At 37.0% G+C, this 21,318-nt stretch overlaps 2 protein-coding genes and 1 non-coding gene across 5 annotated transcripts in view; 2 read left to right on the top strand and 1 right to left on the bottom strand.

Annotated features, from left to right (window-relative positions):
* Positions 1-3,018: 3,018 nt before the first annotated feature.
* gsta.2 (glutathione S-transferase, alpha tandem duplicate 2) lies at positions 3,019-10,905 on the bottom strand. 2 transcript variants are annotated; one of them, NM_001102648.2, is given in 7 exon segments: positions 3,024-3,483; positions 3,778-3,903; positions 4,469-4,610; positions 4,693-4,825; positions 4,991-5,034; positions 10,251-10,258; positions 10,769-10,905. In NM_001102648.2, coding segments are annotated over 7 exon segments (672 nt in total). In that variant the 5' UTR covers positions 10,856-10,905; the 3' UTR covers positions 3,024-3,351.
* A 3,069-nt stretch (positions 10,906-13,974) lies between these two features.
* rn7sk (RNA, 7SK small nuclear) lies at positions 13,975-14,296 on the top strand. Its single transcript, NR_029421.1, is given in 1 exon segment — positions 13,975-14,296. It is a non-coding gene; the product is annotated as an RNA, 7SK small nuclear (small nuclear RNA).
* Positions 14,297-15,491: 1,195 nt separating this feature from the next.
* Positions 15,492-21,318, top strand: part of polh (polymerase (DNA directed), eta) — a 12,276-nt gene continuing 6,449 nt past the window's right edge. Inside the window, exons 1-4 of one of the 2 annotated variants that reach the window (XM_087278496.1) lie at positions 15,492-15,729; positions 17,496-17,630; positions 18,604-19,195; positions 19,335-19,714. In XM_087278496.1, the coding sequence (XP_087134622.1) occupies positions 19,652-19,714 (63 nt within the window). In that variant the 5' untranslated portion in view covers positions 15,492-15,729; positions 17,496-17,630; positions 18,604-19,195; positions 19,335-19,651. 2 annotated transcript variants of the gene reach the window in all.

The following is a 21,318-nucleotide window of genomic DNA, read 5'->3' as shown; positions in this document are numbered from 1 at the left end:
AGGAGTTCAGGAGTTTCTGCACATTTATAAATGCTGAGGGTCTGCTGCTGTTGCGTAACGCAGAGGCGGAGAATAAAACACTAATCCAGGACTCATGGCCACCGGGACAAAGGGAAAGCACACACACACACACACACACACACACACAGTAAATTAAACCATTTTATAGTGTCAGTGATTGTCATGGCAAATATTTGTGCATTTGTATTGCCAAAGCAGTGCACGTACAATAAAAACTACACATTAACAGTGCAAGATAACAATCTTGGGTCTCTTGCACTCACACACACACACACACACACACACAATCTCTCTCTCTCTCTCTCTCTCTCTCTCTCTCTCTCTCTCTCTCTCTCTCTCTCTCTCTTTTAAATCCAAACTTGGCTTATTTTCTTTTTTTTTCATAATTGTTTTCTTTTATATTGAATTATGTGAATTTAAACAACATGCTGTAGACTATCAGCATGTAGCAGTGTGCAGGGGCGTTGCTAGAGCCTATTTACTGGGGCACGTGCCCCAGTAAAAATCACCAGTGCAAGTGTATTTATTAAGAGTGGTGATCCCAGAATAAAGACCTTACACTCCATTCACACAGAGCGTCAGCGTCAACACTTCCCATCAGGCCCGGATTGGCTAATCGGGAGGACCGGGAGAATTCCCGGTGGGCCGGTCCGTTTTTTGGCCGCGAGGGCCGGTGTCCCTAGTTCCAGAATCGGTTGCTCTCAGCAGTCACTCTTTTTAAAAATAATTTAATTATTTACTTGACCACAGCCTTCTTATTCATTATTTTACCGCAGCTCTGCTCTTTTTATCTATTTTCTCGTAGCCTCGTGAGCAGGATGCAGGTTAATGATGATATAACTAGATATGTCACCATTAAACGTACAGCTGTTGTGGTACAGTGGTTAGTACGTTAGATTATGATGTGGCCAACCTGGGTTCGGTCCTTGTCTGAGTAGTAATTTTTTTTCATTTTTATTGTTAAGACATAATACTGTAAGGGTTGTTGAACATTTGAAGTTCTAAAAGAGCTGTTTTCTCAAAAGAAGACGTGATAGTGTCATTAGAAACTGAATTGGAAATAACCTTATTTTAATATAGTCAGTGGTGAACTGAGGTGGGCCGGTCTGAGGCTTGAAACTCCAGGGCTGAAAAAGAGTCCCACTCCGGCCCTGCTTCCCATTCACTTTGAATAGGTGACGTCAGGCGTTGCCGAACTGCATTGCGGATCCGTCAGCGCCGCTTCAGAGGCGTTGCTCGCTGCAGAAGTTGGGACTTGCTCAACTTTTCAAGCGCCGACGGAAGCGTCAGCCAATCAGATCACTGTATGCAAATACACCAGCTAGAGCAGGGGTGGGCAAACTCGGTCCTGGAGGGCCGGTGAAAAGGGCCGGTCAAACACACCTGAACAAGCTAAACAGTGTCTTCAAGATCACTAGAAATCCATAAGCAGGTGTGTTTGATTAGAGTTGGAGCTAAACTGTGCAGGACACCGGCCCTCCAGGACCGAGTTTGCCCACCCCTGCTCTAGACAGTGGCCTATTGCTGATTGAATTTCATTGGCTGACGCTTCTATGACGATCGCTTCAGCCCCAACTTAAGACACGCCTTCAGTCAAGCGTTGACACTGAAGCCCTGTGTAAATGGGGTGTTAGGGTGCGTTCACACCTGTGAATGGATTCAGTTGTTCTGCAACAGGGATTAAAATTGTTACAGTGTTGCTCTTTGCTCTTGGTGCGGTTCCCTTTCACACTCCAAAGTTTATAAACGGACCAGAAGAGCTAAAACAAGTCACGTGTAAGTAAGACAGAGACGTGCGATTTCCGGGAGATTATCACTCGTTTGTGGGCATCCGGTAGTCTCTGTGCATTTGTGGGAGACTCCCGAAACATCCGGGAGACTTGGGATGTCTGGAATGACCTCCCGCCCTGCTTATAATTCTCTCTTCATATAGCCTTATGCTTATTACATATCCTGTGATATAGCCGGGCTTGGATCGTATCGCTTTCCCACTAAAATCAATCCCCTCCAGAATTCGTTTTAATTGAGCCGAGACCACCTCATTCAAGCGATCTTGGAGCGATTGTTTTGGCGCGGATCCAAGCGCGATCAATAGTATCTGGATGCAGCCTTTATGATGCAAGCTGAGATGGCATAACAGTCTTTTATGCAGCGGTGTCGGCACACAGTGAGTTTTTCAAGTCGACAAAACAAAGTTTAAATAATATTATGCTGATCGTATTTATTTAAGCATGGCTCCTGATGGAGGGATGAGGAGTCAGGGAGTTTAGATTTAATAAACATAATTCTCAGTCATGAGTCGGGTCTAAGACCGCACACAATAGATAATTCTATGACACATGTATTTTTTGTTCTATTGAATTGTTCATATAATTTCATTCTTTTTTATAATTATTATTTACATATTTTTTTATATAATTATTTACTGATAATTATTTTTTCAGGGTTTTCAGCTTTATTGGGATAGGACAGTGGAGATTTCGCAGGCAGGAAAGAGTGTGTGGAGGTCTTCCCACACAAAGACCTCGAGCTGGGAATCGAACTTGGGTCACCGTGAGCACCTTGGTGCTATGACACACTAAACACTAGGCTATTGGCACCGACATAGAAGTTAATTCTAATAAAATTAATATTCATGCAAAAAGTTTCTTAAATGATCTTAGCATCACTCCAGTTGTGTCTTTAGATTGTTTTTCAGTTACATTTAGGATCAATTTCTGTTATTTATTTAGAATAATAATTGTATAATATCAATAATACTGTTATTTATTTAAAAATTATATATATATATATATATATATATATATATATATATATATATATATATATATATATATATAAATGAAATATTAAATAAATTATATATTTATTTATTTTTATTTATTTTTTGGAAGGAGGAGCTGTGCCCCAGTAGAGCTCTATGTCTAGCAGCGCCCCTGTGCATGCAAAATACTTGTAATAACCAAAATACAGTTTGTTAAATGATAATATTAATAATAATGTCAACAACAACAAAACTTGCTTTATTTTCATGACAGATGTCATGTATTGCCAAAGCATGAGCAACGTTTACACACAATAGAACATACGAGAACAAATGATCAGAATCAGAAAGAGCTTTAATGCCAGGTTCGTTCACACATATATGTACCTATAATGTACCTACATATTAAGTTCACTTAAAGGTGCAGTAGGTGATCTGCATAAATGCTATCTGTTAGCAATATCTTTGAAAACACAGTGCCTTTAGTAAACCCTGTGACTCAATATTATCAGTGTAGTGGATTGAAGATTTGCATGTTTAATAATTTGCATTATTGGTTGTTCCGTCTATTTGAAGAGATGTGGCAGGACAGACTTCACTATTCTCACATACTCCTCATCTGGTGGAGGTTTCCTAGCGCTGCCCGGCTGGAGGAACTTGCTGATCGCTGGTAAAGCCTTCATTTGGTCCTGAAACGCCTGCAGAACACATTAAAAGTGAATTCAGAATCATTAACATTCATTCCTTTTTCTTTAGCTGAGTCCCTTATATATCAGAGTCACCACAGTGGAATGAACCACTATTCTAGCATATGTTTTGCGCAGCAGATGCCCTTCCAGCCCCAACACATTACTGGGAAACACCCATACACACTCATTCTCACACACACACTCTACTATTAGCACTTTGACCTCACAGGTCTAATAACTATACTGTCAATCAAATTTTAGGTCAGATTTTAGGCTTGAGGAGGAAAACAGTGTTAAAAGCACCTGAATTTTGGGGAATGTGGCCAGTATGGAGGGAAACAGCTCCTGCAGCATCAGCGTAGCTTCCAGAAGATGAACATCAGCACGGCTCAGCTGCTTTCCCACGAGGAAAGAAGAGTTTGCGAGAGCCTAAACAACCAAAACAGAAGCAGAAATCATAACTGCAGGACTTTACATGTCCAATAATAGGAGCAGTTTGATAATAGGAAGAATACATTAAAGTCTGTGTGAACTGGAGGTTGCTGCAGACTTTTAATTACAGTATAATGACGTGTTTACAACTGAAACAGTATATTGAGTGGGGGGCGGGGTTTATTTTTAAGCTCCGCCTCTAATCATTCACTTGCAGCATTCTAATGGCTAAATTTACTGTTTAATTGGATAGATTACATAAGCTGGATTCACTGGTCACATGAGATAGAAACACTGAGGACACCTGCTGGATACAAGAGGGAAATGCAATAAATGCATTGTTATCATTTGCTGCTGGTGTGGACACAAATATAGTAATATCTTCATATTTATGTTATAGTTATCGTGTCATTGACTTCCAAATATTTTCAATTCCTACTATGGAAATCAATGGTATATAAGTGCTTATAAACTTCAATGTTTATAAGCACTTGATGGAGAGTCAATAGTCCTCATTTAGTGGTGAACTGTCTCTTTAAGTAATGCTCAGAGCTGTCTGTACCTTCTCGAACACTGGAAGGAAGCGCACTTTGGCCTTTTCCTCGATGCTACTGTAGGTCTTCTCCTTGTTTTCAGCCGGTCCTAACGGAGCCATTATGATCATTCCCATCAGATCTATCAGACCCTCTGAGTAAATGTCGATCCTTCAGGAATAAAAGTACATCAGTCAATGACAGTGGCTGAACAAACTAATGATTATTGATCAGTTGTATAGCTGATGTGTACATGGCTCGCTCTTTAAGGTCTTTTCCATAGAGGTTGTATTTTCCTGCGATGTAGTTCAGGATGGCCTTCGACTGTACCAGTTTCATCCCGTCAATCTCCACCAGAGGAACCTGCTGGAACGTCAGAGCTCCATCTGCATTAAACACACACTGATCACTGTTCAAACATTCTTCAGAATATCTAGTCTTGTGTTCAACACATTAAAGACATTCTTAAAAGTAAATAATAAGGGAATGTTCATGTTTTGGATGTACAGTCCCTTTAACACACAAAAAAAACACATTTAATGATAATATACCGTTCAGGAGTTTATCAAACTGCTCCTTTTTGGTGAAAAACACCAGGTCGAACACCTCCGTGAAGTTGGCACCCCATAAAAACAAATAATCCCCAAAACTATGCCATTCGTTTGTGCTACGTTTGTGCTGATTTGTGCCGCAAAAACGAACGTTTGTGCTGGTTTGGGGTCTGAGATATTAAGCATTATTTTTTTTACCGTGTGACGTCACTCTCCACCCCATGTTGCGCAATTGACTTCAAAACAGCACAGGTCGTTTGTGCTCGGTTTGTGCTGGTTTGTGCCGTTAAAACGAACACGGTATCTGTTTTCCTCTTTTAGATATAAGCAAAATATTTCGGGAGCCGTGACGTCACTCTCCACCCCATTTCCTCCAAATTGCACAAAACTGGTATCATTCGTTTGTGCTGGGTTTGTGCTGGTTTGTGCCGTTAAAATAAACACTTTATCTATTTTCGTTGTTTAGATATAATCAAAATATTTCGGGAGCCGTGACGTCATTCTCCACCCCATGTTGTCTAAATCACACCAAACTGGTCTCATTCGTTTGTGCTCGGTTTGTGCTGGTTTGTGCCGTTAAAATAAACACTTTATCTATTTTTATTGTTTAGATATTGCCTTATCAAAACATTTCGGTAGCCGTGACGTCACTCTCCACCCCAGGTTGTCTAAATTGCACAAAACAGGTGTCATATGTTAGTGCTCGATTTGTGCTGGTTTGTGCCGATAAAATAAACACTTTATCTATGTTTATTGATTAGATTTTGCCTAATCAAAACATTTCGGGAGCCGCGATGTCATTCAGCGCCCCATTATTTCCTCTAAATTGCACAAAACAGGTGTCATATGTTAGTGCTGGATTTGTGTTGGTTTGTGCAATAACAATTAACACTTTATCTATGTTTATTGATTAGATATTGCCTAATTAAAACATTTCGGGAGCCGCGATGTCATTCAGCGCCCCATTATTTCCTCTAAATTGCACAAAACAGGTGTCATATGTTAGTGCTGGATTTGTGTTGGTTTGTGCAATAACAATTAACACTTTATCTATGTTTATTGATTAGATATTGCCTAATTAAAACATTTCGGGAGCCGCCACGTCACTCAGCGCCCCATTATTTCCTCTAAAATGCACAAAACAGGTGACACTCTTTAGTGCTGGATTTGTGCTGGTTTATGCCATTAAAATAAACACTTTATCTGTTTGTATTGTTTAGTTATTGCCTAATCAAAACACTTTGGGAGCCGCGACGTAATATTGCACGAAACAGACATTCAGTTGTGCTGGTTGTGCCGTTAATAAACACTTTATCTATTTTCCTTGTTTGGATTTAACCAAAATATTTGGTTAGATTTGTGCTGGTTTGTGCCATGAAAATGAACAACAGGTATTTATATTTGTGCACAAATATGTTACTTTCGTTTACTCACAAATTGTGCTCATTTGTGCTGCAAAAATAGCCTATTATTTGTAAAAAAAAAAATAATATCAGATCATTAAGAGGTCTCTCCACCCCAGTTGCTACATATTTACTAAAATAGTCTCGTTTGTGTGCGTTTCATTTGTGCTGGATTGTACCTGAAAGTTTCGTTAGTGTTGCTTCTTTTATTAAAATATTGAATGAAAGATAATGATATCAGCTACCCGCATATTTTAAAATATTTAAATTTGTTTGGGCTGATAGAAATTTTATTTAAGATGCTTTATTTTTTTAGATAGCCTAGGCCAAGGTTATTCTGAGATTTATTTATTATTAGAAAAAGCATGAAGGATGCGAACATAATTTTGACAGATTTAATCCAAGTAAAAGGGCTTGGCCAATATAAAGATAATTGGCTACAACCCTGCTTTACTTATCTACTTCGTTTTAGTCTCATATGAGTAGCCAGCATGCTTAACCATAGGGGGGAAAATAATTTCAAAAATATATATATAATTTGTATTAATTTTATTTATTAATTTTAAAAAAATGTATTAATATACATTTTTTTACCTGTTTAACCATGCAGCGATTTTCTCTTAAATACTCTTATCATCTGGTCGTCCATATTAGGCTGCTTTCGTATTTAAACTAGCAGCCTAAACTTTTCTGTTGTGGTAGGTAGGCCTACCACTTATGATTAAGTAAAGCAGCTTTAGTGGACTTATTTAGTCAATATTTATTTTATGGGAAAAAATAGATTATAACACACGCAAACACATAGGCTATGCGTTTTCTACAGATAAGTTTTGGTTTTCGTGATTGTGTTGTTTGTCATACAGTAAAAGAACAATGTCCAAATGGCAATAAAATAACAATAAATAATTGATTAATTAATTACAATTAATAATAATAATAACAACAACAATCATATAAAATATTTACATTCACTTAATTGGTAAACACTGTGCGTTTTTATCACGGGCTGTAGGATGTTATTTTGACCATTTTGATTTGGTTTAATAAAAGATAAACATGTAATATTTTGTCATATTTTAGTTATCCTTAGTTATCTTCTTATTATTGTCATTATTATTAATATTATTATATTTATTTTATATTTAATAACTTGTAGACTCTTTAAACAATGAGGAAATAACTAAACTTTTTTAATTCAAGGCCCAGACAGCTTGTTTTGTAATTTAATGCCGGCTATAGGCTACCACCTGAGGGACGGTTATACAGCGTGTTGTGATGTCGGCCGTCACCGGAGAAAATTAATTTAAACTTTAAAACTTTAATTTTTTGGACTTTTGTTTGAAAGCTTTAGTGGCACTGTAGCTGTCCAAGGTACTGTTGTATAATTTAAATTATAGCCTATATATGCACCAATAAAAAAGTCGAATGAATGAATGAATGAAATAAATATAGATTCTTAAATGTTGATATTGTTTTTGCTAATAAAAAATAACAAATGTTTAATAAAAATAAAATGAGCAACTTTTTTTTTTTTATATTTATACAATTCAGTTAAATATAAGCTGGACATTTTTGGGGACATGTAATTTCTCTGTGATCTTTAATATATACTGGGTAGCTATATTTTCTAAAATCTCAACCAGGAATTGCTTTAATATGAATATGCTTTACATCCTGATATGCTGTTGTTTCATTTTCATTTTTATTTCACTTGAAAAAAATCGGTATTCAATGTTTGAATACTAAAATAAATAACAGCTATTGTTTAAATGGTTATTTTACCAACAAAATGTATATTTTATATTTTTATCAACTTTTCATATAAAACCTCTGTGTAATTTATTGATTGTTAAAAATGAAATAATTTAAGTGCTATATTTTTTATTAGTGAAAGTGCCCGCTTGCTTTGCCTAAGGCCTGTCAAAAAATATATTTCTGCCACTCTAATACAAATGCACTATTATTGTTTTTATATCATTGTTTATTTTTCTGTAATGTATGAAATTTTTGATACATTTATTTCCCCTCCAATCATTTTCATTCATCACGTTAAATTTTGGTCATTTTCCCTCCAAATAAAATTGATTTGCTGTCTTGCCTGGTTTAGCACGGAATGTGAGCCTAACGATTCCGAACGATTGGAAAAGCGGCTTTTAAAGAGACAAACTATATGCGAAATTTGTTTCAAAAAGAAATTTTTTTCCAAAAAAAATATACGAATTATATTTTAGTTTGAGGCCAACTGTGCGGGTGGATGATTTTCAGTCAGTGGAAAGTAGGCCTAGGAATTTAATATGCCTCATATTGTATCACAATCTTCTGTCATATATTTGCAATTTTTTTAATATGTCATAACACAAATGAGACTATTTTAGTAAATATGTAGCAACTGGGGTGGAGAGACCTCTTAATGATCTGATATTATTATTTTTTTTTTTTACAAATAATAGGCTATTTTTGCAGCACAAACGAGCACAATTTGTGAGTAAACGAAAGTAACATATTTGTGCACAAATATAAATACCTGTTGTTCATTTTCATGGCACAAACCAGCACAAATCTAACCAAATATTTTGGTTAAATCCAAACAAGGAAAATAGATAAAGTGTTTATTAACGGCACAACCAGCACAACTGAATGTCTGTTTCGTGCAATATTACGTCGCGGCTCCCAAAGTGTTTTGATTAGGCAATAACTAAACAATACAAACAGATAAAGTGTTTATTTTAATGGCATAAACCAGCACAAATCCAGCACTAAAGAGTGTCACCTGTTTTGTGCATTTTAGAGGAAATAATGGGGCGCTGAGTGACGTGGCGGCTCCCGAAATGTTTTAATTAGGCAATATCTAATCAATAAACATAGATAAAGTGTTAATTGTTATTGCACAAACCAACACAAATCCAGCACTAACATATGACACCTGTTTTGTGCAATTTAGAGGAAATAATGGGGCGCTGAATGACATCGCGGCTCCCGAAATGTTTTAATTAGGCAATATCTAATCAATAAACATAGATAAAGTGTTAATTGTTATTGCACAAACCAACACAAATCCAGCACTAACATATGACACCTGTTTTGTGCAATTTAGAGGAAATAATGGGGCGCTGAATGACATCGCGGCTCCCGAAATGTTTTAATTAGGCAAAATCTAATCAATAAACATAGATAAAGTGTTTATTTTATCGGCACAAACCAGCACAAATCGAGCACTAACATATGACACCTGTTTTGTGCAATTTAGACAACCTGGGGTGGAGAGTGACGTCACGGCTACCGAAATGTTTTGATAAGGCAATATCTAAACAATAAAAATAGATAAAGTGTTTATTTTAACGGCACAAACCAGCACAAACCGAGCACAAACGAATGAGACCAGTTTGGTGTGATTTAGACAACGTGGAGAATGACGTCACGGCTCCCGAAATATTTTGATTATATCTAAACAACGAAAATAGATAAAGTGTTTATTTTAACGGCACAAACCAGCACAAACCCAGCACAAACGAATGATACCAGTTTTGTGCAATTTGGAGGAAATGGGGTGGAGAGTGACGTCACGGCTCCCGAAATATTTTGCTTATATCTAAAAGAGGAAAACAGATACCGTGTTCGTTTTAACGGCACAAACCAGCACAAACCGAGCACAAACGACCTGTGCTGTTTTGAAGTCAATTGCGCAACATGGGGTGGAGAGTGACGTCACACGGTAAAAAAAATAATGCTTAATATCTCAGACCCCAAACCAGCACAAACGTTCGTTTTTGCGGCACAAATCAGCACAAACGTAGCACAAACGAATGGCATAGTTTTGGGGATTATTTGTTTTTATGGGGTGCCAACTTCACGGAGGTTCCTCGAACTGTGAAGAACACACAAATGCACAATTAAGACAAGTAAAACATGTGTGATATCATTAGTATGAACATAGTACAACAGTAGCTTATGCAATTTAATTAAAAATTCATTCATTCATTTATTTTCCTTCAGCTTAGTCCCTATTGCAGAGGTCAACAGAGCAGAATGAACTGCTAACTATTCCAGCACAGCTTTTACACAGCGGATTCCCTATCAGCTGCAACCCAGTGCTGGGAAACACCCATACACACTCATTCACAAGGCTCTATTTAGTTGATCAGTTCCCCTATAGCGCATGTGTTTGGACTGTGGGGAGCACCCGGAGGAAACCCACGCCAACACATAGAGAGCATGCAAACTCCACACTGAAATGCCATCTGGCCCCGCCGGGACTTAAACCAGCGACCTTCTTGCTGTGATGCTACAGTGCAACACCACTGAGTCACCACTATCTCTAGGTTAAAAAAATCTAAAGTGCATCACCAGAGCAAACATTTGTGTTCCTGCAACAAACCTGGACTCCAGCAACAGCCAAGAGCCACCGGATCGACTCCATCTTCCCTCTGCCATTGAAGTAATGCAGCACGACTTTCCCGGACATTTTGAGAGGATGAAGAGAGTCTTGAACTCTTGCTGCTGGACTGACTGAAGGAGTTTCAGCACATTTATAAATGCTCAGTGTAATGCAGAGGCGGAGATAAAAACACAAGTCCTGGACTGTATAGACGTCAGGACAAAGGTTAAAGCACACAAGCAAGACTCCTAATTGATTGTAAACATGATAAGTGTATGGATGTAGATATTCTTGAGATCTTTGCAAATATTTAATGTTCAAATTGTGCCTTGTGGTTTTTTTTGTAACCTTATAATATTGTGGTTAGTATTTTATTATAGTTGTATTATGATTAGCTATTTTATACTAAAGTAAAACAAATCTAACTCTTTGTATTGTCTGTTATATTGTCTATATCCCAAACTTTTTGCTGTGTGCACCCCTTTCTAATATTTGACACATGTCAAGCAGCCCTTTCTCCGATTAAACTCCACATTTAAATAGAATGTGAAGAAGAGGCCGATGTAGATGCTTCATCCTCATACTCTCACTTGACTTCTTTAAAGTGCCAGTTTATTAGGTGTCCATTTTAATTAATAAAGTAACCTGAAAAAAAAATTACGAATGTACGGTCACTATTGTGATCCAGATGAGAAATCGCGAGATGAATGAGTATGCATAGGTTGTAAATTACAATTTGTAATAATTTTTTATCTCTCAGTGAATTTCTTTGCTCTCAAAAAAATATGACGTGAAATTTATCCAAGATAAATGCATAGAAATAATAAAAGATCAAATTATAAGATTAACTATATAGCACATTTTATACAAAGTCAGGGGTGTAGGATGTAGACTTTGGATCTCATACAGCTGCCACCATCCACACACACACACACACACACACACACAAATACACACACACTTTTAAAATGTTCGCAGTAACAAGATCTTATCTTCTTCTGATCTTATATTTTTCTGAAATATATGAACATTGGCAAAATTCAGGGTTTTAACTGATTACAAATTTTACAAAGCAATAAATGTATTTGTTCATTCATTCATTTTCTTTTTGGTTTAGTCCCTTTATTAATCTGGGGTCACCACAGTGGAATGAACCGCCAACTTATCCAGCACATGTTTTATGCAGCGGATGCCCTTCCAGCAGCAACCCAGTGCTGGGAAACACCCACACACTCTTACACACTCCCATTACGGCCAATTTACCTTATTCAATTCACCTGTACATGTGTTTGGACTGTGGGGGAAACCAGAGCACCCAGAGGAAACCCACACCAACACAGGGAGAACATGCAAACTCTGAATTTGGCTGGATTTTTTTTTACAAATTTTTACTGTTTAAATGACTGCATAAACATAGTTTCACATTTAGCTCTCTTTCTTTCACACACATACACACACACACATTCTGGGTTGTAACTCAGTGTTCAGTCAAATATGGACAAACCCAATATGTGTTTGTTTATTTTTTCAATTTAAATTTACATTTAAATGAAACATTTTAACCCAGTACTGTTGGGTTTGTCCATATTTGACCCAACACTGATTTACAACAGCCCATTGCGCCACACACACACACACACACACACACACACACACACACACACACACACACACACACACACACACAGTCTCATGATGACGCAGTGTGAATTTTCACTTTAGCTAACCCAAACTCCAGCACTGCTGACGTCAGTGATCCTCATAATTAAGCATTTCTGGCACACGATCACAGTACAGATCAGTTTCTGCAGTTAAACACTGAGGGAGTGTAAAATATTTAAATTTAAAAAATTGAGTGATAATAAAACGTTCATTTCTGCACGTTCATTACAGACTAATTTAGATAAAAAAGTGCTCTGTCATTATACAGCCTATAAAGCCTTCATACAGCCTATGATGATCTTTACTGCATGACTAATCACATTATTAAAGTGACTCATCAAAATACAGATATTGAGCAGAAGCTTTCATCCAGAGCCACATTATAACACGGTCACGATTGAAATGACATATCGTCACCTCAGAGTTTTAAGGTTCTGTCTGACATTTTTGTCAAAATTAGGTTATTGACATATTCTTATTAAATGACAAATTATTTACATGATGTGATGTTTTTTTTAAAAAGTTGTTTACATTTTAAGACTTTATTTAAAAAACAAACATGGTTCATCCACAAAATCGACCTCTAGCTTGGCTCTATCAGCTTCTTTCTGTGAGATAATCAGCGTTTTAAATGCACGCATGAGGAATCAGGATCAGCTTTCTTTGTCATTTCGCCGGACTGCTCTACTGACAGCGGGAAACACCAGCAAGACCAAATCACACAAAATCAGAGTCGGCTAAATAATGTACACAGAACTGAGATGTGTGTAAATGTGATGATTAAGAAGCATTTTTTTGCCATTGCCTGCTTTGTTCAAACATTCTTCAGAATATCTTGTCTTGTGTTCAACACATTAAAGACATTCAATATCAATTCTGTGTTATGTTTGTCATGAGAAAAGTAATTATATCACACATGGAAACATCAATGTTAAATTGCCATTTTGATGGATAAATCAGACCAACACACTTTAACATGTGGGCATTTGGGACAGACGACACAATTTGAATTAGGATTAACAAATTTACATACAATCTCGTTTGTGAGGCATAGTTCGCTTTTTTCTTGAAGACTAACTTATCTCCATTTTTACAATTACTGTTATACAGTACATTGACAGTCTACATATAACAAACCAACAATTAAAAACCTGTAAAAGATGTTTATAATTATCTGTCCCATGAAATTTGTGAAATGAAACCATATTAATTCCACATACACCCTCTTCAATCCACTTTTCTTTGCGCTTCCGTGACGCTCAGTTCAGCGTAAACAGAACGCACCCGTGACGTACATCCAATAGCAGCTCTTTATTTTTCCATAACAGCGAAGCATTCTGGGTAATGCCCTGTAAGCTCTTTAAACCGCTATAAATCATTAAAAACACAGTTTTAAAGAAAGTCAAGCACAGGGTGTTAATTATAATCATGTATATGTTCAAAATTAGTAATAATATTCAGTAATAATCAGTTTCATGTTACCGCTGATGTAAACTATAGCTGAGACGCGTCGTATATAAAGACTCGGCCACTCTTCTGTTGTCGGATGTGAGGGCGATCTGGCTGCGACATCTGTCACCCCATTGATCGCTAGGGTTGATTCGGCTGATCTGGCTGGCTAGGCGGGTGTCCCCTCCCTCCCTCACCGCTCCACGTGTGTCCCTCCCGAAGCTCCGCGCTCGGTGGAAGAGGACGAGTTTCCCCCGGCGGACACGAGCATCGCTGGTATAGAAGTAGCTGCGCTCCCCTGCTAGAACCTCCAAACAAGCTCAAGGCAACATTTGTAGGCGAAACGTAGGGAAGTCGAGCTCCAAGACTTCAGACACATCCAAATGAGGCACTGCATGTGGCAGTCTGCCTTTCTTTTGACACTTCAATCAAAACATTTTTATATTGTTAATTTTTATTTTATTGAATATATTATTATATATTATTTATAAACATAATCTTAAAATATTTTTAAGTATTTAGAGATATATTTAGAGAGAGAGTATTTGGATTATCCATCCCCAGACATAGAGTATTTTAGAGTATTTAAATAGATAGAGAGAGTATCCCAGAGTAAATTTAGAGTATTTTACAGAGTATCCCAGAGTAGATACAGAGTATTTTAGAGTATTTAGATATATAGAGTATCCCAGAGTAGATTTAGAGTATTTTAGAGAGTATCCCAGAGTAGATATAGAGTGATTTAAAGTATCAATCCCCAGATACAGAGTATTTTTGTGTTTAGATAGTATATGTATATAGAGATAGCATTTTATGGATTAATCACCAGAGCATTTTAGATATAGAGCATTTTAAAGTATTTATTTATGTGTAGGCAATATAAAAGAGTAGTTTAGAATAGATATTAAATACAATCTAATGGGTAATTTATTAAATAATATGAAAAATACTCTGTATAATTACGGTTTTCATGTTACTGTGATGGGTTTAGGGTTGGGGTAGGCATTAATAAAATATAATTTAATAGGTAATTTAATAAAAAATATGAATAATACTCGGTATAATATAATTATACATTACTGTGGGTTGGGGTTGGTGTTATTAAAATACAATTACATGGATAATTTATTAAATAATATGAATAATACTTAAATTTACGTAATTTACATCACTGTGAGGTTTGGGTTTAGCGGTAGATGTTAATGAAATACAATGAACGGGTAATTTAATAATTAATATTAATAATTCTTGCTATAGTTGGTGTTTTTACATTACAATGAGGGTTGGGTTTAGTGTTGGGTAGGAATGGACGTTAATAAAATACAATTAGTGGATCATTTCATTTAATAAACAGTTCTCGTTAACTTTTGTCAGCAGCTGTATCCCTTCTAGCAACAACCCGTGAGAATGGCACACCTGTTAAAGTCAGTTATTTATATTATTTTAATAAATTATTCATGAATTGTATTTTATTGACATCTGACTATATCTACCCTCACCCTCGCTGTAATGTAAAAATATTTAACTATAATAATAATTTAACTCAATATTTATCTTCAAGTGCGCCAGAGGGCAGTGCGCAGATCACACTCGCGCTGCTCCACACAGAGACAGACGAAGAAGAAGAGCTCGAGCTTTACCCGCGGAGAACACCAGGAAGTTCCATAACACAGACAGACTTTCATAATAATCCAGATTTATGATCTCACGCTGATGGATTTCGGGAAGGAGCGAGTGGTCGCGCTGGTGGACATGGACTGCTTCTATGTGCAGGTGGAGCAGAGACTGAAGCCCGAGCTGAAGAACAAACCCTGCGTTGTGGCGCAGTACAAGACCTGGAAAGGCGGAGGGTGAGGAAACTGACAGAAACCCGCACACAAATGAGCAAAACAGCACAAATTTAAGCAGAAATATGCAATATAACCAGAGCTGGGAGCTTTATTTCACTGCAGATCTCAAAATACATACTTTAAAAAGACATGTGTAGCGTATTCCGTTAGATTAGTCAAGTTTAGTAATGTCCTACATCACAGATATACTGTTATAGTAATTTTAACTGGGGTAAAGTTGGTTTTATTTTCACACATTCATTCAGTGACATCTCCTGACACCCCCCCTGTATAGTTTACCATGGTATTTTGAATATTGGGTGTGAAACAGCATGTAAGTATGACTAAAAACAACATCAGCGCTATTTACAGACTGTGATGATAGAGGTAAAGTTGGTTTTATATTTACACATTCGGACTTTCCCCTTAATAATATAATTTCTTTAAAGTATTATTTGCAAACTCTAAATAGCAAAATCATATTAGCACTCAATGACTATCAAAGTACAACATTGTTCAGTCATTTAAACAGTGTTAATGTTGTTTTCAAGTCATACTTGCATGTTAATTCCGATCGAATATTCAAAGTAACATGGTAAACAATATATAGACTTCTAAATGAACGAATGTGGGAATATAAAACCAGCTTTACCTCTATACTGTGATCAGTGTTGTATTTTGATAGCCACCGGCTGATAATGTGATATTGAGGTAAAAGTTGGTTTTATATTCATCATATCATTTCAGAAAAGTGTTTTTTGCAAACCGTAAATGGGGAATTCACATTATCAGCCAGTGAATATCAAAGTACAACACTGCTTATAGTCAATAAAATAGTGAAAATGTCATTGTGAAGTCAGACCTGCATGCTATTTCACACCAAATATGTAATATTTAGCGTTTCACAAGTTGTCACTGTTCAGAAATGAGCAAATGTGTCAACATATAACCAGCTTTACCTCATTATCACAAAATATGCTCATTGAAAAGTCATTTGTAATGTATTCTGTCAAGTTTAGTACCGTCCTACATCACTAATAAACTAGCAATTTTTAACTATGCTTTGGTAAAGTGTATTATACTGTATGTTACAGCATTTAAAATACTCAATTAATGCTTCAGCATATAAAACCAACTTCACCCCAATAGAAAACTGACAGAAACACTGCACAGAAATGAGCAAAACAGCACAGATATAAGCAGAAATATACAATATAATCAGAGCTGGGAGCTTTATTTCACTACAGATCTCAAATACATGATTTAAAAAGACATGTGTAATGCATTTTATTAGTTTAGTAATGTTACTGACCTACATTACAAATATACTATAGTAATCTTTATTGGGGTAAAGTTGGTTTTATATTTGCACATTCATTCAGTGACGACTCCTGACACCCTCCCTGTATAGTTTACCATGGTATTTTGAATATTGGGTGTGAAACAGCATGTAAGTATGACTAAAAACAACATCAGCACTATTTACTGACTGTGATCAGTGTTGTATTTGACAGCACTGGCTGATAATGCGATATTGAGGTAAAATTAGTTTTATATTAACACATTCAGAATATATTCAGTGAATATCAAAGCACAACATTGTTTAGTCAGTTAATAATAATATTAATAAATAGTGCTGAGTTGTTTTGTATTTCAGACCCAACATTTAAAGTAGCCGTAAACACTATAGAGAGCATTAAAATGAACACTTGTGTGAAAATAAAGCCAACTGGACCTCAGTCTTCCTCAGAGGATCTGTGTTCAAGTGCTGTGATTACTGTGTCCAGCATTATAGCGGTGAGTTACGAGGCCAGAGCTCATGGAGTCGGCAGGAACATGTTCGCGGATGATGCCAGAAAGCTGTGTCCAGATCTGCAGGTGGCTCGGGTCCCAGAGGCTCACGGGAAGGCGGATCTCACACAGTAAGAGCTGTTTATTCTCAGAGCCACTTCAACAGTTATTACTTACTAATTACAATTTAGATGAAGATTAAATGTCAAAGAATTTATTGCGATTAATTGCAATGAATAGTCCCATACAGAACTCCATGTCAGATATAAGACATATTAATTATGTCTATTTGTGATTCTAATAATTAAAAGCGCACAGTGCTCAGCATAAATGAGCACACCTCCTTTGCAAAAAGCACATTTTTATTTTTATTTATATTTTTTTTCAATAAATATAGCCAATATGTTTTGGTGCATTTAAACTAAACAGTTTTATCAATCAGATACATGCATTAAATTAAGAGTTTGGTCACCGAATATTTTTAGGAATCGAAATAAAATACATTTAAATTGTGATTGGGATCCTGTTTATGAATCTTTTATTTAATATTTATCATTTATTCATTTTCCTTCGGCTTAGTCCCCTTATTCATCAGGGGTCTCCACAGCGGAATGAACCACCAACTATCCCTGCATATTGTTTATGGAGCCCATGCCCTTCCAGCAGCAACCCACTTGGAAACACCTATACACACTTATTCGCACACACACACACACACACACACACACACACACACACACACACACACACACACACACACACACACACAAACACAAACAAACACAAACAAACACACACAAACACACAAACACACACACACAAACACACTCACACACACACACTCATACACTCATACACTATGGCCACATTAATTCATCAGTTCCCCTATAGTGTTTGGACTGTGGGGGAAACCGGAGCACCCAGAGGAAGCCCACGCCAACACTTGGAGAACATGCAAACTCCACACAGAAACTCCAACTGACCCAGCTGGGACTCGAACCAGTGACCTTAGTGCTAACCACTGTGCCACCCCTATTTAATATGTATCCCTAACATAGTATTTTTTGGACCTTGTGTTTGTGTGCGCGTGTGTGTGTGTTTCAGCTACAGGGAGGCGAGTGTGGAGGTGATCGAGGTGATGTCCCGCTTCGCTGTGATCGAGAGAGCCAGCATTGACGAGGCCTATATGGACCTGACGGCCAGCGTTCAGGAGCGCCTGAAGAACACCAGTGTGCAGGACATCACGGCGCAGCAGCTGAAGAACACACACATTCAGGGTTTCCCTACACAGCAGGAGAACACACACCTGGACAGAGGTCAGCCCTGTTCTCACCTGGTATTAAAGAGACAGTTCACCCAAAAATGTAAACACAGGGTCAGTTTTACCCTTCACTATTGTTGGTACACTATATAGAGTTCGCCAAAGGGTCCAGATGGTCTAGTATTTCTGGTAGAAATGTGAAGTGTAGAGATGTCCCTACTCTAACTGCTAATATTGCCCACCATTAGGGATGTAACGCTATTGTAAATACCGTCATTCTGCAATAGCGGAATTTTGATACCGTTACGTCCCCACCCTCCATGTGAATTCAATTAGAACTACAAATTCAGGGGAAAAGTGTAAACAAACTACAAAAATGGCGGATGCTCAAGACCAACTGTCCAGTAGAGAGTAAACCAGGGGTGTCCAGACTCGGTTCTGGAGGGCCGGTGTCCTGCGAAATTTAGTTCCAACCCCAATCAGACACACCTGGGCTAGCTAATCAAGCTCTTACTAGGCTTTCTAGAAACATCCGTGCAGGTGTGTTGAGGCAAGTTGGAGCTAAAATCTGCAGGACACCGGCCCTCCAGGACCGAGTTTGGACACCCCTGGAGTAAACCTATAGAGAGGCTTCAAGAGATGTTTGAATGACTTAATTAAGATCTAGTCAAGTGGAAAATCTTTAAATCTTGTTTTCTGTGTAATGTAATGGTACTTTTACTTGAGTGAGCTGTTTCCTCATCCTCTTCCCATCGCTGTGCTGTGTGTTGTGTTTGTGCAGATGCGCAGCGGGCCGCAGGTCTGCAGCAGTGGCTGGATCTTCTGTCCTCCAGCACTGAATCTTCACCTGCGGATCTGCATCTGGCCGTCGGGGCTCTGATAGTGGAGCAGATGAGGGCTGCTGTGGAGGAACACACCGGGTTTCGCTGCTCCGCCGGTATCTCACACAACAAGGTGGATATAAGAGAATTCTACATCTCTTTCTACATTTACAGTTAGCAGGTGTTCAGTCGTGGTCATGAAGCGCAAAATAAGCTATATAAACCCAAACCCAGCCTGATTCCCTGTATTGTATCAAGCTGTTTAAAATAATGGCAATTATGGCCTTTAATTGTCTGATTTGTGGCCCTTACAGAAATCTAATACATGACTCAATATGAACATATACTGTATATCAAATTATAGTCAACAGATGTGCATATTTGTTGTTGTAATTATTGCAAATGAACATGCAAACTGGGATTTGTTTGCAGCATTTTGAAATATGTGTGCATATATATATATATATATATATATATATATATATATATATATATATATATATATATATATATATATATATATATATATATACAGTTGAAGTCAGAATTATTCGCCCCCTTCGAATTGTTTTCTTCTTTTTTTTTATATTTCCCAAATGATGTTTAACAGGGCAAGGAAATTTTCACAGTGTGTCTGATAATATTTTTTCTTCTGGAGAAAGTCTTATTTGGTTTATTTGGGCTAGAATAAAAGCAGTTATTAATTTTTTAAACACCATTTTAAGGTCAATATTATTAGCCCCTGTAAGCTATATTTTTTCTAGATTGTCTACAGAACAAACCTGTTATACAATAACCTGCCTAGTGTCTTGAAGAATATCTAGTCTCATATTATTTACTGTCATCATGACATCTAGATATTCTTCAAGACACTTCTATACAGTTTAAAGTGACATGTAAAGGCTTCACTAGGGTAATTAGGCAAGTCATTGTATAACGATGGTTTGTTCTGTAGACAATCTAGAAAAAATATAGCTTAAAGGGGCTAATAATATTGAGCTTAAAATGGTGATTAAAAAATAAAAACTGCTTTTACTCTAGCCGAAATGAAACAAATAAAACTTTCTGCAGAAGAACAAATATTTTCAGACACACTGTGAAAATTTCCTTGCCCTGTTAAACATCATTTGGGAAATATTAAAAAAACAAAAAAAATGCAATGGTGAGCTAATAATTCTGTCCTCAACTGTATATATGTATGTGTGTGTGTGTGTATGTGTGTGTGTGTGTGTGTGTGTGTGTGTTTAAAATACAAACATCAATCCACACCTGCATGATAAATATGTAATTTACAAATTTCATTATCTCATTTGTCATCCCTTTAATTACTAAGGAATTTTTACAACTTTTTAAGATTAATTGACTTGTATTGAGAATATAAGTTGACACTTTGCACCTTGAAATATGAAAGTAATTTATTGCATTCTCTATATGTTAAAAACAATCACAACAAACTGGCCACACACACACACACACGTTTGTTTTTGTACTGTTTTACACTGTTCAAACCGTATATTGTATTGCCCTCACCCCACCCCACCCCTAATCATCACAGGAGTCAGTGTGCAGCTTTACTCTCTGATTAAACTCATCCTGTGGGATTTATAGGCTTTTTGAGTAATGAGGACGTCACCAATGTCCCCATATTTCACCTGCTTTTTGTAATACCCGTGTCATACCCATGTCATTATACAGATTTGTGTCCTGATATGTCACAAAAACATGTACACACACACA

The sequence above is a fragment of the Danio rerio genome, chromosome 13, assembly GCF_052040795.2.
Source record: "Danio rerio strain M-AB ecotype USA chromosome 13, GRCz13ab, whole genome shotgun sequence".
Classification (NCBI taxonomy): domain Eukaryota; kingdom Metazoa; phylum Chordata; class Actinopteri; order Cypriniformes; family Danionidae; genus Danio; species Danio rerio.
The sequence above is the reverse complement of the archived record's forward strand: the minus strand, read 5'-3'. Positions and strand labels throughout refer to the sequence as shown.

Excerpts from the sequence above, each read along its gene's own strand:
- gsta.2 (XM_087277269.1), bottom strand. The coding sequence starts at position 10,855 with ATGTCCGGGAAAGTCGTGCTGCATTACTTCAATGGCAGAGGGAAGATG. Across the intron at positions 4,826-4,990 it reads GTTTGATAAACTCCTGAACG|ATGGAGCTCTGACGTTCCAG; the intron begins GTATATTATCAT and ends TGTTTAATGCAG. Across the intron at positions 4,611-4,692 it reads GACCTTAAAGAGCGAGCCAT|GATCGACATTTACTCAGAGG; the intron begins GTACACATCAGC and ends TTATTCCTGAAG.